This window comes from Apus apus, chromosome 7, assembly GCF_020740795.1.
Source record: "Apus apus isolate bApuApu2 chromosome 7, bApuApu2.pri.cur, whole genome shotgun sequence".
In the NCBI taxonomy this organism is placed as follows: Eukaryota; Metazoa; Chordata; class Aves; order Apodiformes; family Apodidae; genus Apus; species Apus apus.
Window position 1 is genome coordinate 14148106 of NC_067288.1, and position 25124 is coordinate 14173229.

At 38.2% G+C, this 25124-nt stretch overlaps 2 protein-coding genes across 9 annotated transcripts in view; one reads left to right on the forward strand and one right to left on the reverse strand.

Annotated features, from left to right (window-relative positions):
- Positions 1-12488, forward strand: part of BCAR3 (BCAR3 adaptor protein, NSP family member) — a 53549-nt gene extending 41061 nt beyond the window's left edge. For all 4 annotated transcript variants that reach the window (XM_051625568.1, XM_051625569.1, XM_051625571.1 and 1 more), the window contains 9 exons: positions 967-1095; positions 2210-2652; positions 3664-3764; positions 5537-6177; positions 8674-8789; positions 9608-9779; positions 9961-10084; positions 10943-11152; positions 11966-12488. In XM_051625568.1, coding sequence (XP_051481528.1) covers positions 967-1095; positions 2210-2652; positions 3664-3764; positions 5537-6177; positions 8674-8789; positions 9608-9779; positions 9961-10084; positions 10943-11152; positions 11966-12153 — 2124 coding nt within the window. In that variant the 3' untranslated portion in view covers positions 12154-12488. The remainder of the gene's footprint in view (positions 1-966; positions 1096-2209; positions 2653-3663; positions 3765-5536; positions 6178-8673; positions 8790-9607; positions 9780-9960; positions 10085-10942; positions 11153-11965) is intronic.
- An 804-nt stretch (positions 12489-13292) lies between these two features.
- FNBP1L (formin binding protein 1 like) overlaps positions 13293-25124 on the reverse strand; it is a 54171-nt gene continuing 42339 nt past the window's right edge. For 2 of the 5 annotated variants that reach the window (XM_051625572.1, XM_051625574.1), the window contains 7 exons: positions 23811-23969; positions 21132-21146; positions 19039-19148; positions 18299-18431; positions 17765-17859; positions 17124-17272; positions 13293-16735 (listed from right to left, as the gene is read on the reverse strand). In XM_051625572.1, the coding sequence (XP_051481532.1) occupies positions 16557-16735; positions 17124-17272; positions 17765-17859; positions 18299-18431; positions 19039-19148; positions 21132-21146; positions 23811-23969 (840 nt within the window). In that variant the 3' untranslated portion in view covers positions 13293-16556. The remainder of the gene's footprint in view (positions 16736-17123; positions 17273-17764; positions 17860-18298; positions 18432-19038; positions 19149-21131; positions 21147-23810; positions 23970-25124) is intronic. The other 3 variants (XM_051625573.1, XM_051625575.1, XM_051625576.1) reach the window with 3 other exon arrangements.

The following is a 25124-nucleotide window of genomic DNA, read 5'->3' on the forward strand; positions in this document are numbered from 1 at the left end:
ATTCTTCGATCAATGTAGAACATGTTCCCTGCAATGCACCTGTTTCTCTTGGGTATCTTAGGCTTTTGAAACTCCTCAGCAACTGTAAAGATGGGCTGGAGTCTCAAGCCCTTGGAGAATGTAAGGAAGTCCAGAGAACTTCCCTCCACTGAGTGCTTATGAAAGAGTGCATGTACAGCTCTCTAGAGAAGGTGCTGCACCTTACTTTGTTAGCAACACTGCATCCACTAGAAGGGTTGGTGAGCCAGAATGGTCCAGTATAGAAGGCTGTACTCCAAGAAGAGTTGAAGTTTGAAATTTTCCAGAAAATCTTATAGCAGTTGTATAGTGGTGATGGAGATACCTCCAAGAAGATCTCATGCTTTTTTCTGCTAAGGGGCAACAGCAGCTTTTTTTCCCTTAAGAAGGGGGAATATCTTGGACATGCAGATTTATTGACCATTAAATAAGCACTCTAAGGTTGAAAATCTACTTTGGCAAACTTTTTTTTGAGTGAAACGATGTATGTCCTATGTATGAACACATTAGCCTGTCTTGATGCATTTGGAATGTTCTTAATTGGATGGGTTCAAAAGGGAGGCAAAGAATCTGAATTTAAAATAGAATTTCAAAGAGGAGGAAGAATATTGGAGCAGGACATAGGGGTACAGGTCCATTTTTTTGGGGGGGGGGTTCAGTTAGAATTCTTATTGGGAAGAGGAAGGAAGAGAAGTGACTTTGTAGGTGTGTCAATATTAGCTGGGTGTACAGACAGAACACTTTGCTCTGTTCTGTGCATGTGTAACAATCAGATGTTATCTCACTGAATGCACACAAATACAATGTAGAGAGCAAAGCCAAGCCAGCCTGGTAAACCAGCACCTGCATTCCAGTGGCTAGTGCTGATCATGTGATGGAAGTTATAACCCAGGTAAAATGTTAATCACTAAACTTGGCACGGTTGAAACTTTTAATCTTTTATTGCAGTTTTCTAGGGAGAGGCAAGTTATGAACAACAGCCCAGAAAAACTGAAGAAGGAGTTAGAGGAAGAACTGCAGCTGAGTAGTGAAGACTTGCGTAGCCATGCCTGGTACCATGGACGTATTCCTCGGCAGGTACGTGATCTTTGCATTGCCAAATGTGTTTTGAGCTCTTACCAAAAGCAGAATTGCACTAAAGGACTATACAAATCTCTGATATCTGCATTAATTTAGTCAAAAGATAATGCTGTTTGTGTGAAAGCTATGGTATTTGTCACAGCTTGGCATAAAATGAGGCTGGGGAAGCATTCAGGGCCGACACTGGTGGAAAATATAGGTATTTCTGGATTTTTGTGCAGCTGAATAAAGGCAGAAATGAAATTGAAGCTTCATATGAGAATACTGCCCCCACATATTGTTTAGACACACTGGCATTAATTTCGTTCACTATTCTTACCCAAAGTTAAAATGTTGGGGTTTGTTTGTTTTCTTGCATTTGGAGTTTGGGGGAGAGAAAAAAAACCCACAGCACAATCGATGCAATAACTTTATTTTGATCCTTACAATCGTAGTTAAAAACATGTTAAAACTGCCGTTGGATTGGAGCTTGGAGCTCCCCCTGCGGGCCTCGCCCCTGTGTGTACCCGGCTCTTCCCAGGGCTGCGAGCTGCTCCTGCTACCCCTCACCTGAGCGGGGGAAGCAGGCACAGCAGCCACACACACTGCACTTAAGATTAGCTGTTAGATGGTGGTTTATCACATGAAAGGACTAACTAGTACTATGCAGTATTCACAAAGAATAAAAAACGAAAGCTTTTGACACTTCTGTAATAATTTGCAATATAATGTAATATTTTGTAATTATGAAAGTATTAATGGCTTTTAAACTTCAGTGGGACTGCCTTTTCAGATACCATATACTCTAAAATCCTGAGCCATTGCTTTCCTTTCGTCCCTTGTCTTCTGTTAGCAAACTAGAAGAAATAAATATGCAAAAGTGGGTCATACTTCTGGCTGCTGGGCATCTTCCAATAAGCCCATCCAGATCTCTGTGGTGGGATGAGCTCTTAATTTTAGAATTGGAGACATCATTTTTATACCACGCTTCATGCTTTGATTTGTATTTCTGGCTTTGTCTGTCCTCCCAGAGCAGCCAGATCAGATTGTATGTTTAAGAATATTACGTTATGATGTTTGACTACTTGTTTTCTAATTCTGAAATAATTTTTGTAATTCTTTTTCCTGAAAGGTGGCAGAAGGCCTAATTCAGAGAGATGGAGATTTTCTGATTAGAGATTCTCTCTCCAGTCCTGGGAACTTTGTTCTTACCTGTCAGTGGAAAAATACCTCCCAGCATTTTAAAATCATCAGAACAGTTCTAAGATTCAGTGAAGCCTACTGCCGTGTCCAGTATCAATTTGAACTTGACAGTTTCGACAGTATTCCTGGCTTAGTTAGATACTATGTTGGGAATCGCACACCAATATCAAAGCAGAGCGGAGCAATTATTTTTCAGCCTGTCAACAGGACTGTGCCTCTCAGGTGTCTGGAAGAAAAGTATGGTGTAACTACAGTCGGACAAAAAGAGCCAAGTATCCCTGAAGGAAAAACAGGAACTGCAAAAAGGCTGAGTCTTGGTATATCCAGCATGCAGTCTCCGGAGCAGAGCATACCCAGAGGAAATCTTTTGAGGTACCTGAATTTTACTGTCCTTATATGGAGGAAAACCAGGTAACTCTATCAGCTCCTCCCTGAAGGTGATGTGAACTTTCACTTTGATTTTAGGTGGAAGACTAGGTGTGAGGGTTTCCTGATTTTTAGCAAAGGATTTTTTAGGGCTTGATTTTTGGAACTTCCTGATGTTGTTAAGATGTTAAATACTTGGTCGTTGTGGGGCTTGATCTTTAGAAAATTTAAGCTACATTAAAGAGATAAAATAAGTGGGGATGGATGAAGCTATGATGTTAAGTAGCAAGCCTGCACAGAGTCTTCACTCAGGCATGCCCCTGATATATGCATTACAATAGTGACAAAATAGTGCTTCCTGAATGCTATTCGATTAGCCTAGCAAAAGAAAGTAATTCTAGCAGACTGGTAAGTAAGTACAATAATAAGATTCTGAAAATATCTTTGGAAAAACAAGATGCACGTCTGTACTTAAAAAGGGACTAGTTGCCTAAAGATGGTCATGGCTTTGGCTCTGGTTCTCCATTTGCAAGCTGATGCATATTGAGAGAAGGAAGGGGTAATTCATTTGAAATCCAGAGTGAGAGCAAATGTAGACTCTGGAAGCACGAGAGCAGTGCAACTTGTCCTTCAGTGACTTAGCGAATCTTGACTAGTATAAGACAAAAAATTAAAATAATATCTTACTGCTGCTCCAGCGAAGTCTTTATTTCCATATTTGACTTCTGCAATAAAAATACCAAGTGTGGAATATTGATTGTAATTTCAGTGTCCAAATCAAGTGTTCCATAGGCGTCTCAACATTCAAAGAAACACCCTCACAAATGCTAGAGTCACACATTATAGACCATTTCATTGCTACCACAAAAGCATGAAGTACCTTTTATCCTTATAAACTGTCCAAGTGGAAAGCTAATAATCCTTGCTCTGGTTATGATATATTGGGGCAATTAGTTACGTATGTTAAGAGTGCTGGATATATTTATATGTTTATGTTTGCATTTTTATTTACCCTAGAAACAAAGAAAAAAGTGGTAGCCAGCCAGCTAGTTTGGACCATGTTCTGGAGAAAAGATTCCCTCTAAAGACTCATCAGTCAGAGAGCCATCTGCTAATAGGTAAGTTTTGTAATTAAATGTTTCACATTTAGAATATCTCCGTGCCCTTGTGGTCTGTTACACTTCAGACCAAAGTGAGACTGTTGAGTGTTCCGAGTACTGTACATAGTTACATTTAATGGCCAATGTGAGCTGTGCTAGCTTACTGCTTGCTCTAAAAGTCATTGGAACAAGTTTTTGATTTACAATGCACCAGCTAGTTGAGTACCTTAGCACACAACTTAGTAGGCTTTCACACACACACAAAAATTACAGCTAGAGTTGGCATTAATATCTTTTTTGACAATATTACCTTTCATCACTTGTGCTTTATAAGAACTGATTTGTTTCAGTCATGTCATTCTGACCAAAGTCTACTTTTTCTCAGGGTAAATTATGGAGATGTGATACTGTTCCTCACCAAGAGAAAAGCACTACCGTATCTTTTGTACTCAGTTCTGTCCTTCTTTCTCTCAGTCTTTCTCTCCCCCCCATCCCTTTTGGTTTTAATTTCTTTCAGCACCTTTGCTACTGTCTGGTTCCATGGCCACTGTCATTATCTTCCAGTGGTAGACGGTGGCTTTTTCTTTCTCGCTCTTCAGAAGTTTAGGCAATTAGTTTCCAAACTAACATACTTTATAAGGAAACTTGCAATGACGCATCTGTTCCCATCTGGACAGATTCTAGTGTTGGACCTCCAAGACTGCTAGTTGTTTTGAATATGGTAGCTGTTAAGATCTATAGTGCCTATTGTGGAAAGACTTCTCAAGATAAAGATTATATTAAATATTTGTAAAGTGAGACTATTTTGATAGAAAGGGTGTGCTCCCGTGTTTAAAAGTGGGATGGACAGACATAAAACAAGTTTCTGTCCATCTGTAATTGAATTGATTGTCTTATTTCAATCCATAGCTGCAAAAACTTTTCTTTTGGTGCTATGTTAACCTGAAGAGTACTGCTGTGCATTTTGTCATGGGGTTCTCTGAGCAGGTTCTGGTGTCACAACTGCTCAAGTCATGTCAGGCTGTGATTTGCAGATTTTTTTTGTCTGCATGAATTTGGAGCCAGCTGGAATCAAGCAGTAAAGCCTCCATGGTTCAACTGGCTGCTCTGCTGTAAATACCAGCAAATACATTGAAACTGCAGATTGGGAATGTATGATCTAGGGTTCAGTCCTATATTGGATGTTGAGGTTTGAATATGCATTGAATACAGGATGAGGCATAAATGCACAGAAGTACATGGATGTGTTTCTCCAGCTCTTCCAATCAGCTACTGTTTAGCAAAAAGGTAAGTACTGCTGGAATTCTTTCCTTCCATACCTTGTTGCAGGTTCAGGCTTGACTTTGGGATGCTTTCAAAGCTTTTTCATCTCAAACTTGTCATTCTCAGAAATTACTCATCTTTTAAGTGCTGTGGGTGGAAGTATCTGGTTTTATAGCCTAGGTCAGATAACAAAAAAAATCTCCTATTCCAAGCCATTGGAGACTGTCCAGCTCTGACCGTATAGCCTATGTATGCAGCAGGGACTGGAATTATTGTCAGTGTTACCACAGAATAATATTATGGTGCAGCTGTTCTGTGTGTTTGGAATTTTGGGAGGATCAGCAAGTGAATGGAATTTGCTGGCTAGCTCATTCCTCAAAATATTATTTCATATACATTTTTGTCAACAAATAATTTGACATGATCTGACCATATTTTCCTCAGGAAATAGCATTAAGAGATGAACCCTGGAATAAGCATCCATAATTGTACATTTTGGTCTTCTAAATTACTGCTTTCCCCTGCAGGTTCAAGACACCCATCTCGGCTACCTGAAGCAGATGCAGACTCCTGTCCAAGCTCTCCTGCATATAGAACAGGCAGTGAACCTTCTCTGAGCCCCACAGTTGTTCAGAAAGTCATCTCTGAGTCACAAGTAGGGGAAGCTCTTAGAGGATCAGACAGTCAGCTCTGTCCAAAGCCACCACCTAAACCCAGCAAAGCACCCCTGATGAAGCCCCCAGATTCTCCTTTGGCTTCCCATAGTTCAGAAGGAAACTATTGTGAACTAAGCCCTGCCAGAGCTCTTGAAGCAACAAAACAACATTTATGTCAGAAAAACAGCTATGTGGAACATTTGACAAGAAAGGAGAAGGGACCACACTCATTCAGGTACTCTGAAACAAACTATTTGATCCTGGAAGATGACTCTACAATGAGCTCTGAAGATCCTTTAGAAGCTTCAACTGAGGTGGCTGAAGAAGACAGCATCTTTTCTGCACCTGTATTTGAGACAGTGTCTAGTTTTAAACCAAATGATTTTGAATTCAAACTACTTCCTTCTGAAAACAAGCCACTGGAAACATCAATGTTAAAAAGAGTTAAGGAGCTTTTCACTAACAACAACCCGAAGTTTATTGCTCAGCATATTCTTAGAATGGACTGCAAGGTAAAAAAATTAGATTGAAATTTACTTTTAAAAATTATTTTATCTTATATTGTGCAATTTTAGACATTTTAGAGAACTGATTTTAAAAGATTAATGGGTGGATTTGCTTGCAGGAATTTCAAGGGTTGTTTTTTTTTCCCCATTTGAAGAGCAAGAATGTTAAACCCTTTGGACTAAATGTCTGCCACTGTCCTTGACTTTAGACTCCAGTTCTCAGTGTGCCATGTATCTTTTTAATATCTGTGATTCAGCCTTTCTTTTGTACTAGAGGAAGAGCTATCTATGGTGTAAATCATTGTGGGAAGAACTTGAGACAGGAAGTATCTAGTTCACCTGCAAGAGCAAATGGTCAACACACATTACCTGGTTGCCGTACTGCTGGCTCTAATAGATGTTCAGTGGAACTTCTAAAATTAGCTGCTCTTCTAGTCTTTGTGTGACTCTCTGTGGATACATGGTGTGTGAAAACAGTTATCAGGACTTTTGCATTTCTCTGCTATGAGAGAACTGTATTGCTAATGGAGTTGTTTAGAAAGATGTAAAAACAGAACTATTTTTCACAATGTAGAGTGATATGAGGTATTGGATCAGAAATATGGAAAGACAGGAAGTCATGAGATGATTGTGTAATACAAAACATGCAATTACAGTTGAATCTGCACCACTTTGCTGGGATGACTTGAGTGCTTTACATGCCACAGAGCAGCTACAGGAACTGGGTGTAATGGGCTTTTTTGGGATTTGGTTGGTGTTTTTTTTAAGAGCAGCTTGAGAAGCTACACACATGGCTACTTACTGGGCAACTTGGTGGTAGACAAGAAAGGAAGTGGGAATGGTGGTGCTCCTGAAGAAACATGTCTGTAGCACATTTCAGGTGCTGCTGCACTGATACACACCATAGGTCTCGGAAGTGGGCAGTTCACTGGAGCAGCAGTGGGAGGAGTGTGTGTGAGTGCCTGCCAGCTGCTGGGTTCCTGCCAACAGCAAACAAAACTTCTCTCCTCAGCAGCAGTGGTGGCTGCTGCTAAGTGAAGCTTCATGCAGACCTGGTAACTCAGAGACACTTGACTCCAGTACTGCTTCGTCTTTTCAGAAGTGATAGATTTTGGCTTCTTTACTGTGGCTCCAAGAGTAGCAACAGCATTGTCTAACATTTTAGTTCCAAAATTGACCTCTTTCATGCTAGTAGCAGTGAAGAGATTGTTTTTTAATACATTGTTAAAGAGTATGTTGCTTGAAGGCATAGCATATGCATGCCTTAGAGAAGTACTAAGGGGTTTTCTATATTTATTATATTCAGTTAGCTCATTATTAGTCTCCTTACTTTAAATCCTATACATTTTGGAATGAGGTCAAGGAAATTGGCCTGCTGGAAGTGTGGGAGTCTATACAATTAATTGAGTCACTGAAGTGTTTTGCAGAAACAGATTTTTGGACTTTGGAGCAGGAACAGTAACTAGCTGGGACACGTAGAGAAGTCTATTTTATCTTCATCTTGCAGTGCTGGGAGCCAACGACTGTCAGTCATTGCTAACTCGTTGCATACTGCTGCACCGATAAGAACTGCATGATACAATGAGACTGGCACATGCACTGGGCCAGAGTAAATGCTTTGTACTGAGATCTCTGATAAGGCTGAAATTCACGGGTGTTCTTGTGGCATCAAGTAGCTCTGTTTGCCTTTTAAATAATGACATTTCTAATCATGAAAGAAGCACCCATATGGTAAGTGATTGCATCAGTATCTGCCACTTGCATGGCTGAGAGGGCTTTTTGTGACTAGGAAGTAGCAATCAGTGTGTCTCCAGGGGCTTTGTGTCACTCCTGAGTGTGTCTCTGTAAGTGAAACCAGGCCTTAAACCAGCAGATAATCTCACATTATCGTATTACTGTGGTTTTGCTTGTAATTAGCATGTATGTTTTAGTGGTATAACCCAAAGCTAATACAGGATGTTTAAAAATCAAAGACCAGTGGGTGAGGGCATTGACTTTCACATACCAACTTCATTAACCATTCAACATGAAGTGCCCTCCTTAAAGCCCTTTTACTAGTTAATCTTTATGAGGACCCTGTAGTGTAATCCAAAAACATTCTAGGCAGTTGCCTTTTTAGAAATGAAGTAGGCAAAGCAAATGTGTACATCTGTAAGGCTAAAGAGCAGTGCCAGACTGACAAGGCTTTGGCCAAAAGAACACCCCCTTTCCTGGAGCTTGTATATGAATCTCCTTCTGGAAGTGGAGAACAGAACTTTGATAAAGCATTTTGGTCACACCTTTTCCATATTTTCTGATGTCTGACTCATGCAAAAAATTATCAGCCTTCTTGTGTAGGGCACTGCATTTGCATAAATTAAGTTTTGTTACTGTATTCTCATGTTGCACACTGTGCATTAGCTCTGTGTGCCCTGTACTAACCTGGAGGACTTCTATGTGGCTAGGGTTTTTTTTTTTAAGTAAGTTAGTTTCAAAACTCATACAAATTTTGGTACTTCACAGGTGGCGAGGATATTAGATGTTTCTGAAGAGATGAGGAGGATGATGGGAGTGAACTCTGGTCTTGAACTGATCACCTTGCCTTACGGACATCAATTGCGCCTTGACCTAATTGAAAGGTAAACATTCCTGTTGCTTATTTCCTTGGTAGATGGCCAGAAGATGAGATCATTGCTACACTGGTCTCTACATTTCCTCAAAAAATACTCTCTTGCATGTTTTCTGAATTTATGTGTACAGAAGATAATTTTCTGAGATGGCATGTAACTTATTTTTGCATAGGAAATATTCCTTAAGGTCATGGGGCAAATCCATGAATGTCATACAGAAAAAGGGGAATTGAGTTGAAAGCAGGGCCATTAGAGCTGTTGAACACTTCCAGCTCTCCTTTACAAGCTCAGGTAAACTAAAGTTCAGAGGACCTGTAATCTAGCTGAGCATGTGTTTGTGGAAGAGAATAAAGGTAGTAGCCTAGAGGACCTTGTAAAGTAAAAAAAAACAACTTATCAGCAAAGCTTTCTGTAAAACCTATGCACAAGTTAAGGGGAACAGTTAAGGCCTTTGGTCCTTGATCTGGTTTTTTGGCTTCTCTGATTCAGATTTCAGTCGTTTGGTTGGGGAAATTTAGGTGGAAGGTCCCAGGACAAAGGGAATTTGGGCAACTTTCCAGTAAGTATTCATTCATTCACTGCTTAAGAAGAATTTCTTGTAATAGTAATATCTTAGGAAAATGTATTAAAACAAATTTAAAGCCAATGTGTATATATATTCAATATAATGACACTGCTGCTCTTGATAGAAAGATGCTGGTGAAGGCTAAGTTTGCTGGGCACACCAAGATATTGAAATGTACCTTTGAATTTGTCTTCTCTGAATGTACAGCATAATGTATTATGTAATAATTTGTAACCAGTTGTATAAATTGTTTCACTTACAGGCACAATACCATGGCTATAGGAATAGCTGTGGATATCTTGGGTTGCACAGGAAATCTGGAAGACAGAGCAGCAACATTGAACAGGATCATCCAAGTTGCAGTGGAGCTGAAGGACTCACTGGGGGATTTGTATGCATTTTCTGCCATTATGAAAGCACTGGAAATGCCACAGGTAAAAGTCTGTTTCTCTACGTTCTAAAAACATGGGATTTTTTAATGGTTTATTTCTTTAATTTGTGCAATTTCTTCAAGACTAGAGAGATCATCAGAACAGAAACTTCATCAGTAGCAGTGTACTTCTGTCAATTGCTGTGGAGTCAATAATGGGTATATTCTGTATTTTTTGTGAACAGGTCTCTAGGCTAGAACAAACCTGGACCTCTCTAAGACATCATTATACCCAGACTGCCATTATGTATGAAAAACAGCTGAAGCCATTTAGCAAAGCTTTGCATGAAGGACAAGATGAGTGGAATAGTGAGTATGAGCAACACTGGTTTCTATTTAGCCTTTTAACTTTCCTGCTCCTGATTTCCTGTAGGGAGATGAGGCAGCTGCTCTTTCAATAGCTGTGCATCCTATGCTAAAATGACTATATGATCTTGTAGAATGCAGTACAAGACAACAAAATAGAAAGAAAGGGTCTGCCAGCCAAACATGAGTATGTGCTTGTGTGCATGTACACATGCAGAATACGATATTCTGCCCAAACTCACACTCCCTATTTGTGGAGCAGAAACTGAAACATTCTGCATTATCCTGCCTCAAAGACAGGAAAAAAAACCCTCTTTTTCTCAGAGGAGAGTTATTTCTGGTAGATCTTGCTTTTTATTTGCTTTGCCTACTGGGTCAGAGGATGAATCCTCAAATACAAAGAATGAATGGGCTAGGCTGGCAATTCCTCTGATCTCATCAGGTGCTCATGCATCTTATTCTTTGCAGCTCTAGTCTCCAAAGGGCTGCAAAGCAGGAAATGACATTTCTCTAAGAGAACAGATAAAGAAGAGAAATTGTCTAGCTTCAGAGAAACTATTGGAATGACCCAGATTTAAAATGTGTTTAAAATCTTTGTGCTGTCATCTAGTAATTCAGCAGAGCCTTTTTTTGTAGTAAATACAAGTTTTCAACACAAATTTGTCCTGGGCTTCTCCCCCAGCCAGTTCACTTGAAACTGGTGAGACAGGTGTATCTGAGGTAAGGTGCTCATTTGAAAGATGAAAGACAAACAGTAGTTTCCAGCTTTGGCAAGAATACTGCTACTGTTACCCTGCCTTCTTCAATTAGCAGCTTTTAGAATGTCTGATTATATGATTCCTTTGTTACTGTCTATCCTAGAGACCATCAGAGCTCCACAGAACATAACAGTGCCACTGCTCATGCCTCTCATTACCTTGATGGAGCGACAGGCTGTTGTCTTTGAAGGCTTGGACCTGTGGGAAAGCAGTGACCAAAGCTGCGAAATAATGCTCAGGCACTTGGCCACAGCTCGTCAGATAGCACAGAAGGCAGAAATGTACAGCCTGACTGCGGAATGGATGCTGGAAGGTAGGGAGCATTGGCAGAAGAAACTGCTGCACATTAACAGTATGTGTGGGTTATGTTTGAAGAGTAAGGTCTCTGCCTAAATGCTACTATAAGTCAGTGCAATGAATTCTCTTTCCTGGGAGCTGAGATAGTAGCAAATGTCCTGCAGTAACCTCGGTCTGAGGACAGCATCAATATTGTTTAAAAGCAGACAGTAAATTTTTCATCACTACAATTTTTCAGTAAGCAACAGAGCATACATTTTTGCTAAGCAAAGCTTCCATGACTTAATATGCTGACCCTTCTAGCAACTGAACAGAAGCACAGTAACAACTGAGGATAACTTCCTGTTTTGGTACAATTTATAATTCCTAGTCTGATTTTTGCAAATAAACCACCACCCATCATAGTAAGATTCTTTACAGCAGCACAAGTTGCAATACTGAGATCCTGACCACTTGCAGCCAGAAAGCAGCAAAAATGTTAATAATGTGACTTTATATTTAAACTTGCAGTGAAAAAGTTAAGGGAGGGGAGAGAAATACTTCTGCAGGCAGCAAGTATACATCAGTAATTATATTTCAGGTCAGGCTACTAGGCCATCAGAACTGAGCAAAGGATAGCCTGTCCCAGCGTCCCCAGAGCCATCTGTGTGATAGAGAGTGTCCCAGATGGATTGGATTTTCACTGTTTTACTAGCTTATTAAAAATCATTGTACAAGAGGAACCCAGGACACTAGAGCTTATCTTATACAGGGAATAGTTTAAAAGCCATTTCTTCTGAATAAAAAACTTGCCTGATGGTGATATTGTGGGATTCTTTTTCCTTACTAGGTTTCCAGCCAGATGAAGAGATGAGCGAAATCTTCAGGACAGAATTTCAAATGAGATTGCTCTGGGGCAGCAAAGGAGCGCAAGTTAATCAAAGCGAAAGATACGAGAAATTCAGTCAGATTTTAACTGCACTTTCCCGAAAACTGGAACCTCCTCCAGTGAAGCAGGTGGAACAATTAAGTATATAAGACATGATAAACACTAAATTATATACTTAAAATAACCTTAGCTCTCTTTTGGCAACTTGATACTGCACACACTTGTTGCATTTCACAAGATGTTTAGAACTTTTAACTGCACAATGCACACTTGTTTTAAAACTACTGATTTCTAAAGTTATTTATTTACTGTGTCATCAAGTGATTTAATGATCCCTTTGAACAGTTAGGGTTATCCCTGTAAGATAAGTCTTACAGCTTTCTGTATGTCCTCAGAGTTGCAATATTTTGATAATGCCTAGGGGCACTGGTATCTTAATATTACAGTGAAACAAATAGTGTAAATAAAATTATGGATTAAGTGACATTGCATAAAATTTGCTGTATAATATTACTTTAATGAATATAAAACAATGTACATAGATTTTTAAATTAAAGTGTATCCTTATGCAAAATAATTTGCATACTGCAGGAATACTGCAGGTTGCAGAAATAATCCTTGTCCTGTGACCACCACAGAAGGCTCAAGTATCACTGCACCTATAAAGGCAGAGAATCAGCTGTGTGTGTGTTGGGACAACTTCCAGGGTTTTTTTAAGACAGCAGTCCTTTGGCTTTTACTGGAGCCTGCACAACAGCTACGCTGCCAGGAATGAATGATGACATGGCAAGAACAAACAATCCAGATAATTAAAATGCTTTCAGATATGACTAAACGTGGGTGTATGTATACGCTGAACTTGCTTCGTTTGCTGAGGTGAATCACTTTGGTAAGTAGTCAGTTTTGGTTTTTGCTTTGGGTGAAGGCAAAGTATAAGCTGTTAGCAATTTTCATGGGAAATCAGCACACGTGGTGTTATATGTTACATATACTTTCTCACATACAGAATTGGTTTATAGGCATTATCCTAGGAAGTTAAGTATTTAAGCAATAACTGTGGTTAGAGCTGCACATGCTTGTTGTCAGCAAGCCTGTTTCTAGCGTGAGATGTTACTTACAGCATTTAAAAGTATTTCAGTAGGCTAACAACAAAACCAACACCAAAGTGGTATTACCTGTTCCCCCATCTACAATCACAGCAGAGGATCTACCATGATAACAAGAGGTTACAGACCTCATCCTGAAAGTCTCCCTGTCAGTCTTAACAGAAGACAAACAAGGAAGCTAATTACTTAGACCATGAAAAGATATTTTTTTTTATTCCATGAAAATATTCTCAACAGAGAACACTATTTTTAAACAAAGCATTTAACATTTAGGAAATCAACATGTGCACAAAAAGGATTAAAAATTACGGAAAAATGTAAGATTCTTTAAGACAACTCACGTTCAGGATTTTAGAATACGTGATTTATAACTAGCTGTGCAAGTACAAATGTTTTTTTCCTATGTTTAATAATCCTCATACAAGTTGCACTACCCCTCACAAAAGCAACCTGCCTCCAAAGGAAGCAAATCCTGGTTTTAGAAAAACAAACAGTAGCGTGAAAAGAACATTTAGTCCTTTACCAGGAAGTGTTATTACTGACCTGCAAGGCTGTTAGCCAGGCAAACCCCAGGCCCTGATGCAGAAAATACACAGATCACATTTCCTCCTTTTCTCTAACTTAAAATAAAAAAGCACTAGATTTAAAAACAAACAAAAAACAACCACCCAACAACCCCCCCAAAAAACCCCAAACCCAAACAAACTACCTAAGTAGTTTTGTCAGTATTGAGTAATGTCACATTATTATATAAATAACCCTGTATACAAGCTCAAAAAATCTAAATTTAGAGTTTAATAGACCCCATAATACACGAGATCAAGCTGTGTAATAGTGGCATACATGACAAAGGGAATAAACCTCTACGCAAGTCACTCCAATTCAGTTTTACTGGTAGTACAGTTCCTATTAACACTGAAATTTAAAAAGAATCCAGCACTGCTGCATCCAAATATTGCTTCAGACCCCAGAAAATACAGGATGTTTTGATTATTATTTCATTTCCCAAAACAGCAGGTGGCTGGGTTGACAAGCTTGCTTTGATACAAGTATCCCTCCCCCCCAACATCTCTAGTCTAATTCTTATCACCCTAATAAACGAGATATGATGTATTTAATAAGAGGACCACAAATGGGAGGCAAGACAACATAAGCAATAGGAGCACTGCAGACAACTATATTTACACGTATAAACATATCCAAATCTCAATTGTTTACAAGTAAAAGTGCACATAATCATTACGAAGTATCACTCAAATTTCAGCTGGTCCATACAATGAAGCTTCACCTGGAAATGGGCTAGAACTGCAGTAATTAAAATTAGAACTTCATAGTGAAAAACTAAAAGACAGTTTCCGTAAAAATATTTTTAAAAATATTAAAGTCAAATGGAGAAACATTTCAATGTATAAAATTCATGATGCACCATGTATCCAGTAAAGTAGAGCTCTAGAAAACACCTACCGTGGCTACCTCAGCAGCTGCAGCACTGTGAAAAGAGCTGAGACACAAAGCCCTTTGCGGGATACTGTAAGTGGTAGTGTTGGCAACAACAAACAGATTCAGGCACTCTAGTTTAAGGCAGCATTTGAATGGCAAGTGGTTGACTTCTGAAAACAGTCTTTAGCTTGCAGTGGTGAATCTGGTGGTGTTCTGGGTTTTCAGTGCTCACAACAGGTTACCGAAGTGCTGAAGATGGACCACAGTTCTAGGAGTTTCTCTTGATTGCATTGTAGGCTAGAGCTGAGATGTACGATTTCCCCAAATCAACACAAATATGTTATAGTCTCTTTTCAGTTAGACCAAAAACTGGAATGTAATGATGGTTGCAGTGGTATAGTTATAGCAGCATACATGGATACTGGGATGAAACTCTAGTGCTGAAGATATTTAAACAAAATGGTTTGTTACAAAATAAGACAAGCAATGATGACAAAGTGTTATGCAGACATGCCTGACTGTCGTAGGCATGCAGGAGGAGGTTAACGGCGAGCATGGAGGCGGCACAGGCAGACTGATAACTGAGAGATGATTCTAAATGACTGCCAATTAAAATGAGTTGGAAAAGAGCACAATTGAGATAATTAAAACATAGCACAAGCTCAAGTATAGTTTGTGCCTCTGGGACGATGATAAAAAAGCAATTTTAGGAGCAGTAGCCTTTTTACTCTGGTAATGGAACTCTGTTGAAGAACTTGTAATACATCCTTACCTATGTATGGAGATGCTAAGATGTTAGTGACTAAATGTATGCCTGCATGCACTCATGCAACTAGCTTTTCCCCTTGGGCTTCCCAGTCTAGTACCCCACCCCCACCCACCCCCCCAGCAGCTGCATGTAACCTCCTTCAAGATCTCGCCCATTTTCTCAGAAACCCGCTTCAGGAACCTGCAGTCCAAGAGGAAAAAAAGAAAAGAACAAAGTTACTGAAGGTCTTTAGAAGACAGAGAAGCGTGCCCAGTTCTAATGGGCCATTCTTGGTGGCTACACATTAGCCTTGGATTTACTGCCACAAACTCTGAGAAATACAAGCCACAGCTTTAAAATTAGCTTTCCCCCCCCTAGAAATCAAGTAGTGCAATGCAGTTTCTAGTCCCTAGTGATTTATCAGCGAGGAAAATTTAGTACATTTAAGACCTTGATTTCAAATTAAACATGATTTAGTTCAAAGATTTAGCTTACAGGCAGAGATTAAGAATATAAAATCACTCCCTGTTCAGAAGCAAAGAGAGGTTTCAGTAAGACATCAACCATTACATGTTGTTCTTTTTTTTTGTCTGTTCAAGGTATCTAGAGTCAAAACAATGAAGTTGTGTCCGATACACAACATTCTACATTACCAGTGCTGAAAAGGAAGCAGAGAGGCAGGTCAGTGGACTTTATGTCCTTCTTAATCATAATATTTTTTCCTGAGTATTTTTGTGCAGCTTTCAGAATCAGAAAACATTTTCCTGTTTAAGAAGTGAAAGCTGCCAAGTATTTGCTAAGGAAGGAAATTAATAATTTTCAGTAACCAAGTTCAGTTAGTTATTAGAGGAAACAAACCTCTGTTTTAAGCATACAGTTTAAGTCATAAAAATGGGAACAGTAAATCTTGGAGATCTTTAAGTAATTTTTCAGTCCTCTATAAAAACAAAGTATTCTATAGAACAAGCAGGAATCCTGGTCTTTTTTCAGTTTAATAGCTGAATTGGAATTAGTGCTTTGTAAAGCAGAAACACTAGATCAGGTAAACAAAGCAAGAGACTTTGGTCAAAATTACAGACCACTATAAGGTGTAAGGTATAATATGGTCCCCTCTGAAAAAAACAAGAGTCAACTCACATTGTGAACAACAGACCATGCTGACTTCTGATATTCTAATGCTTTCCATGAACCTGTGTAACTTAATACGTTTCCACTCTTTTCCCTGGACAATGTACAACAGAAAGCTGCCAGTTTACTGTTAGATATAGGTTACTGCACCTTTACTGTTTTTCTCTAGCGTTACATCTATATATGATGTTGGCACATAGCCTTCCTCTCCGTTATGTCTTCGAGCTCTTGTCCACCCATCTCCTTTGTCTTCCTCAATAATGTACAAAATTTCCCCTTCTTTCATTGCTAGAGTGCCTTCATTATGACCTGGGAAAAACAAGAGGCAAAGAAGTCTCAATGTTCAGACAGAATTTTGAGTAATCTTTTTCCCAGGGCAAAGTTTCCAGATTACATATAAACAGGAAGAACCAAAAAATCCATGCAAGAGAACTCATGATAAAACAGGCTTACAGACAAAAACCTAGTCCAGTTCACAAAGCTGAATATTTGCCAATAGCCATGCTAATATTTATCTTAAAAACAGCACAAAAGTACTGCTTATGAGTTTAAGTGATTTATAAAATATTTCCACTTACCTTATAAGCAACCAATTGCTCGTACAGTTAATTTACTTCAAATCATTTAACCTGTTTTTGCTTTATAAATAATCCATGCCTTATAGTCAAAGAATCATAGTGCATGTTGTTAACCTTACCATCAAACGGATATATTGCCTTGCAATGTCCTATAGCTGGTAATGGATCATCATCTTCAAACTCATCATCAAACTCATTTGGATGTGCATGCTGATGTGGTGGGCCTCGAACTTCCTGATTTGCATCATCCGTGTAACTCCCTTCAGGGCTACAATGCAATGATTGGAGCTTGAGGACTCTGAGGAGTTCTTAGCTCTAAGACTCAGAACATACGTGCATCACAGGAAGGGCAGACCATGGATATTACTCTGGGAACACCAACTAGCAGTCCTTTTATTTACTGCTGGAGGTGATTGTCTGAAAACACTGATCTAACTCATGGCCTGAATTTGCTACATAAGCAAACATAACATTTGACCTACCTTTCTCTTCAGAACATGGAAAACTGGTGAGCCTCATGCAGCAGAGTAAGAGCTATAAAAGTCTTTGCTGTGTCATGAGTGGGTATTTCCATTAGACTCTGGTTTTTTTGTTACTCTAATGACATGAAGTGACCTCTAAAATTCAGAGCCAGTAAGATTTTCCTTTAGAAGGACAAACTTCCAGAGGATAAGTAATAACCATCACCTACTGCTAACTATAAAAGAGATGCACTGATTGTAGCATAAGAAAAAGAAAGCAGTAGAGATAGAATAGTGACCTCTCTCTGCCCTGTGTTACAAGGTGGTTGATATCACTGCTGTGCCGTCTGTCGCTTCTGGCTGCTACTTTACCTTCAACTTCAGAGAGCCAGGCCTTGGGGGAAAAAGACAAATATTGGGGTCAAAGAAAACTTCTTTTTAAACCAAAAAAGAAAGGCTCTTAACTGCACACAGTTTACTTGTCCGTACACAGCCACATAGAGATTGCATTCACAGGTGAAGTCACATAGTTACTTCACTATCCCTCAGGCTTAGCCCATACTCTATACTAGGCTTAAGGGAAAAAGTAATCTTTAATCACATATTAATTTCAAAATAAGTGATTAACAAGAAATTCTTCAAAACAATTTCCTAATGTACATCCTTATTCTAGCTAGATGAACATACTTGAAAATATGGCACTCCACAAAAAAATTGTATCAGGAGCACTTTCTTAAATCAAGCAGTTTTTAAAGGTGTTGTGTTTATAAGCCACAAGGCAAACTACAGTTTTTCTGCTCATTTACATTTTCCCAATGAATTAAGAGTCTAACCTCATTCTTGTGTATTTCCATCCGGAGACGGTCCATGTTGCTCATAGTCTCAGTTAATTTTGGTTGTAAACTGCTTGGATCACCCATCTGGGGATTTTTTTCATAAACATCCTTCATCTTGATGAGGGCATCTCTAAAACCATACAAAATCCGACAATAATTATAAAAATTATATACATCATTACTGTACAGATTCATCAAAGCTAAAATAATGTTTATGTGTATGGGATCCTGACCTGTGATTAGATACTGAGCACAAACATGAGGAACAACTGCTCCCCACACCATGCCTAAATCCTTTTCCCATTCTGTCCTTTTAGCACTTTGCCTGCCTTTCCTGTGTCATGCACAGGCACACATGGACTCCAGCTGTTGACTCTTCTCTATCCAGTGTCAATACTGTTTCCTGTATTGTTTGTAATACAGTTTCCTAAATACTAATAGAATTATTTTCTTAGTGCATTAAGTTGCAGCTCTCTTGCTCAACAGACCTGTGCACTGATTTATGTTTTTTTTTTTAAATCCATGCTTTTAGATCCAATGTTTCCCATGAAACATTAGGATCAAACTGGGTGCTATGGTAAAGCAGAAGAAAGCAATGTAAACAGAACTTTGTAACACAGTCTGGATTAGTACATTCCCTACCAGCTTCTGAGGACTGTTGCCTTAGGTAGAAGACTTCAAAAGATAGAGACAACAGAAAGCACCATGACAAAACTAAAAAAAAAAAAAGCACTTACTTTTGGTCTGTTTCCTTCTGTAGTTCTCTGTTAAGCTCATCAATTCTCTGCTGCAGTTTCTTGCGTCTTTGTTCTGGAGGGAGGTGGCTGAAGTCTTCTAGTGCAGGGCCCTGCAAGTAGAAACACTATTGAACAAGGAACACCCACAGATCTGGACAGCTGAAGTGACATACCCGCACACGGACAGTGTTCACTGGAAGCAGGATGGACCTTCTTAAAAACTCTACTTGACACACAGCTGTATAAAAGACCACAACAGAATAAATTCACATTCTTGCTGCCAGATCGTAGTAATTCATTCAAAGTTCTTTCTGCCTTCTGTAACAGTTGGCTCACAGATGTGATTCAAAATTTCTAGACTTAATTCTTTTTCTGAAAAGCTGAGCTGTGTACCTCCTACTTCATCCACTGCACTTAAAGCAGTTTTGGAAAGGAGAGAATTAATTGGTACAGAGTAATTTTAGTCAGAACAAAAGTATATATGGATTCTTATTTCTTAAGTGTGTTCTATGGCCATTTGAATACTACCAAAATAAAATTACTATATTTTTGATCTTCATTCTAAAGTACTACTATAGTTCTCTTCCAGAAGCTCAGCAATCTTCCTAGAAAACATCTTCACAGACTTGTCAAGTTCTGATGCCTTTTACCTCAAGTAAAATTAGTTCATAGAGCACAGAAAAAGCCATTGGAACATCAAAGGTTTTTTTTACTTAAATTCATTAATCGGAATCAAAACTTGTTGAATAGTCCAAGTCACCTGTTTCACTGTAAAAATAATGTTTCAGGGAGGGGAAAAAAACCTCCTACCTTCCAAACTTTTTTTGTCTTCTTAAAAAAAAAACACCACAACAACAAAGAAGGAAAAACAACAAACAAAAAACCTCAATAAAACAAACAAACAACCCCTACCAACTTACAAGCCTGAACCCAAAAAGGTTTGATTGCAAACCTGTGCCAAGATTATACACAGGATTGAAGGACTTGGGCATGAAAAGTATGGTAAGAGATTTTTACATATCTTGCAAGTTTGCTGTGAAGACTCTTCCCCTCAGGGTGACAGACACTGACAGTTAAGAAGGAAATACAGTAATACACCTTAATAACAGAAATTTAATTTACATTATTTGTGTCCTAGTTGCCTAATAAAGTTGCTTTTAGCACAAAAACACACTTGCCATTACAGGAACCCTCCATGGAGGCAACCAAACTGGACAGCACTTGTTTTGTCAAGAAGAAATGTGACAGAGACCTGACTGGAGATTTTGACACGAGCAGCCTTAGGCTCAGGTGCCAAGTTTCTAATCTCAAGATTTTCTTGTGGCCCTAAATTTCTCAGTTCTTCTGCACTTGTTAAAAAAAAAAATAAAAGCAGTAAGATTATGATTTAAGAATACAAGACACCTTAAAAAGGAAGGAAATCAAGATACAATGTTTCCAAAATTAAGCAGAAGTGTCTCTTTCTGGAGGAAAAAAAAAAATAATTAAAAATCCTTTCAGGTGCTTTTACACACTACAAAGAAACAAAAAGACAATCACATCCTCTCTATCATTTTTCCTTACATGTCAGTTAAAACCAGACTATCTTACAGCAATGATCAGAAGAACAGAGGTGCCTCTGTGAAATTTTACTGATTTACTCAGCATATTGATTAGGGTATGGTTTTCATTTCACACAACAGCTTTCTAATATTCCTAAGCATAAAGGAAATTTTGTTGTTAAATTCAAAGGAGTGAATTTTGCAGTATTCAGTATTTCAATTTTCAAGTTTTGTAATATTTTCCTGTACATATTTTATGCTGCTTTAACAATTTTCCTGACAAAGAGAAATGAAGTATTTTCATCATGACCAACTCATGAATACTGGTCAACCCTAAAATTCCCAAATCACAGATTTAGTTGCAGCTGGATTGCAAGTCTCACTATCTCACATTAAGCATGGATGATTAAGAAGAGTGTATATGGGTGGAAAAATCTGAAGATGTATTTCAGCACCTGACTTAAAGCAGTTATGATATGGAAACACTCTAAAAAGATTAGTTTCATGCTATCTTAGCAGAAGTACAGCAGACAGATCAGCACACGGGCTTACCATCTTCACCGACCACTGCACAGTTCATTTGAAAACAGAAAGAAACGGGAAATTATTCACATGCAATGGCCCCGTTACAGAAATGATTAATCCCTAAAATTATATATTTAAAATATTCATTTACTAAAAATACATTTTACTATCAGCACAATAAAAGCAAAATACAATAATCAGAAATGCATTTCTAGTTTAAGAATTACTGATTTAAAAATTAATAGGTGAGAATGTGTAGTTACTTACAAAATTCTAATACACCACTTATTTTAATTACTTTTCAATGTTATGGTTTTGAAAAATATGCTAAAGAACTTCTATTGTAGGAGAAGAAACAAACACACAGCCAACACTACACAAAATAGCAGAATTTGATGATGATGAAGGACTGGTCAGCCATTTGCAAAAAATTTGTTAATTATAGCTAACAAACAATTATGAACACTTCTACAAGCCTAATTTTTACAATGTTCTTCAACGTTTATTATCACATTAAAACTGCTATAAACCAAGATCTTTTTCAAGTTTAGAAGTTAGTAGTTTTACTTTCTGAAAACAGTATTTGGGTCATTGCTGCTATCCTAGAAATATTTTAGTCCAGGAAAAATAAAGACATGTAAAGAGTAAAGACTTAATCCTTAGGGGAAGCAACTAAAACACCAATGCCAGGTGCTGTATCCTGGGTTTAACAGTCACTATGTTCTGAAGATCTACCATGCTTTCAATGGCTTGGGATAACCCTTTCCAGAGAACACCAAGCAACTCAGAAGATACACATCTCCCACATAATTTCTGACCTTCAGCAATTATTAAGGCTGGTGACTGGGCCACACACACAATATTAAAATTTTTAGCAATGAGGAAAGTAAAAGCACCTTCATAAATGATACTTTGGTAGAAACTTCAGCTAAGTCTGAAGACTAAAATGGCTCTAGAATAAACTATTTCTTCCCTTTAGAATGTGTGTTGCAAGAAAACAACAGTAAGGTTTATGTATCACTGTTGATGATGCATCTATCTATGTAGCAAGTGGGACCAAGCAAAGACCTCTCCTAAGTCCTCTCTGGAAATGTTAAGATTTCCAAGGACACTAAGCAGCACGCAACAGCAACTCATCAAGTTACACTTGCTTATGATTAGATGATTAGAAGACTTTTTTCAACACGCTGTTCTACAGCTACTTTCTTTCACTATACATCACAACAGGAAAATCCAATGTGAGCAGCACAGCATGAGGAAAGGCTGGTCTTGTGATCTCCACTCCTTGAGAGAAATCCTGTACAGGGCACATTAAACAAAACCACCAGTATGCTCACAGGCTGGAATATGCCAACTCATGGAGAATCTCAGTAAAAGCAGAAGTGAATTAAATACCATTTGGTAATTCTCTATGTCAGTACCACTTGGACATCATTTTCCAAGGACAAAACTGTGGAAAACAGCAGCATGTGATCAACAAAAAGGTGTCATCAAGACCTGTGCCACCTTGGCAACTACCTAATCCAGTTAGTTCCTCAATGAGTGCTAAAGGAACATCATGACCAGAACAAATTATGATGCAAGTGACTCTGAACAGGAAAGAAGAAACTGTCCTCCATAAATACTGAAGGACCACAAGAATTTTTTAAAAAATAAATGGTAGTGATATAAAGGGTATTTCCAAGAAATATGGGAGCCTGCAACAAGACTCCACATGACTTAAAGGAAGTAAGTTTTAAGTGTAACTCATTATAACTTTACTGCAATACAACATCATTGCACTTTGATCTCCACATTATATCAACAGTAGTCAACTATTCTTGATGCACATGAGATAGCAAGTCAATACTGTTTTCAACTATCAGAAAATAATGAGTTATATATAATCAAATGCATCCAATTATTTCATTATTTGGATTAATAAATATCATAAACCAAACATGAACTGGGCAGCCTGTGTTTCACTACAATAACAGGGAAGTGCCCTATAATGTACTATAATGTCGCTAGGAAACATTTAACATTTCCCTTTTATTGTCTTCCAAACAAACTCTATTTGCAGAATATGCCCCTATAAATTAGTAAATGAGTTGATACATCTCAGAAGGTGGCATTTGGTAGTAATTTTTCAACAATTTTACCAAAAAGCCTTGGACAAGTACAAAGTTTCTTAATCAGAAAATGCATTAATTGTAATGTTTCAGGAATCAGTATTTCAAAATCTGCAAGCACCACGTGCTTCAGCTTTCAATGTACAAAAGAAATCAAATTTCTCCCTTCTTAGGTAAGTGTCTAGTAATCAACTACTGTTATTTCAATTGAAATTCAGCAAATAAGACATGATCCATCACATTTTTTTGTGGTGACTAGATACCCAATGATAAATTACTGCAAAAATATGTTACATGATGGTAGGAAAACATTTGTGAATGTGAACAAGAATGAAGAAAGGTATCAAACACATGCTGAGCACCCTCTTTATAACACCTTTCTTTTAGGTACAAGTATTTGGAATGCAATAAAGAGTATTTCTAGTTTATCTTCAACCTGTTGGTAACTTCTGTACAATATGAAACAAAGTATCCTAACAGACCTGAAGTGTTACTTTAACAAAGTCTTATAATGAGGGTGAAGAGCATTGAAAAGCCACATCACAAACACACTATTCATAGCCCATCATGCATTTCAACTTGTTATCAAACTTACCCCTCTTTTGAGACTTCTGAAAGAAGGAATTCTGGGCTTCCCTGTTTTTATGTCACTCATGCAATAATGCACTGGTTCAATGGAGAATATGGGATACTGGGACCCATTAGGAGTACTGGATGTGTATAAACTAGTAGGGGTTAGGGGTGGGGATTGTGGCTAATGTGGAAATAAAGAAAGCAATAAATAAGCCAAATGTTCAAAGTGATTTTAAAGTGAAAATTCTGTCTTTAAAAAATAATTTCCATCCAACACAGAAACAGCTTGTAACATTCCAGACACATTTACACTACAACTGCATTGGTTTTAAAGTATTTCTGTCAATAATTAAATCTTTAGAGTTACAGGTTGGTGCAGAGAATGAAGGAACATTCAAAAAAGCTTTGGACTTAACACCACAAGATCCTAACAAGATCCTGAAGCTGCCTGCCATTTTTCTTAAAGCAGGAAATTCTGCTTTTCCCAACTTCAGTTACAGCCATTCTGGAAGCTTGTACACTCCTGCTCATTTTTTCTTCCTACCCTTTGATGCACCCTACTGTGGGTAGATAAACTAAAATAGAAATATTAGGTACAGTTACGGAAAATGACTAAAACAAGAAGTATCCTCAATCCCTGCAGTCAGGCTGGACTGACACAATGGCTGCATGGTGTTATTAATATCATCACAAGAACTCCTTTCACTTTCTTCCTCTTTTCTTCCCTTTTTTCAAAATGCTTCCCTCATTTTTTTGTCTCTCATACCCCTGCTGCTTTTTCCCATTTTCATTCTTCTGTACTATTTCCTTTGATGCACAACACATTCCCTTTCCAAAAGACTTTTATGTCTTTGATAACATAAAAAATAGGTAAATGCCTTATCTGGAAGGCCAGCCATTCAGCAAAATGAAGGCTCAAAGGCCACCATGAATAACCCAGCTATAATATATCAGCATTTTTATAATTAGCTAATTTAAGAAGAAACCTGTAAATATTTGGAATTAAATACCTATCTCCTGTTAGGTCTTTTACTTCCAGATGCTTTGTAGTGTCCCTCCATCCTCCCCAAAAACAGGTGAAAAAAGGGACATAATCTTCCATTTCCTCCAGGCCCTGAAGAGATGTATGTAGGAGGTTTTTCCATGTGTGTATCTGATTCCACATGGGAAACAGTGAGGCTGCCTGTGAATGCTACATACAAAGCGAATGAACTAGGAAGAAGGAAGAGTAGGGAAAGGCCTCTCAGCTTTCTTCAGCTGTCATCATACTTAGGAATTTCTTGTAACTACAGTAAATGCCAAGGTCCAGATTGACAACCAACAGATTTTCATAACT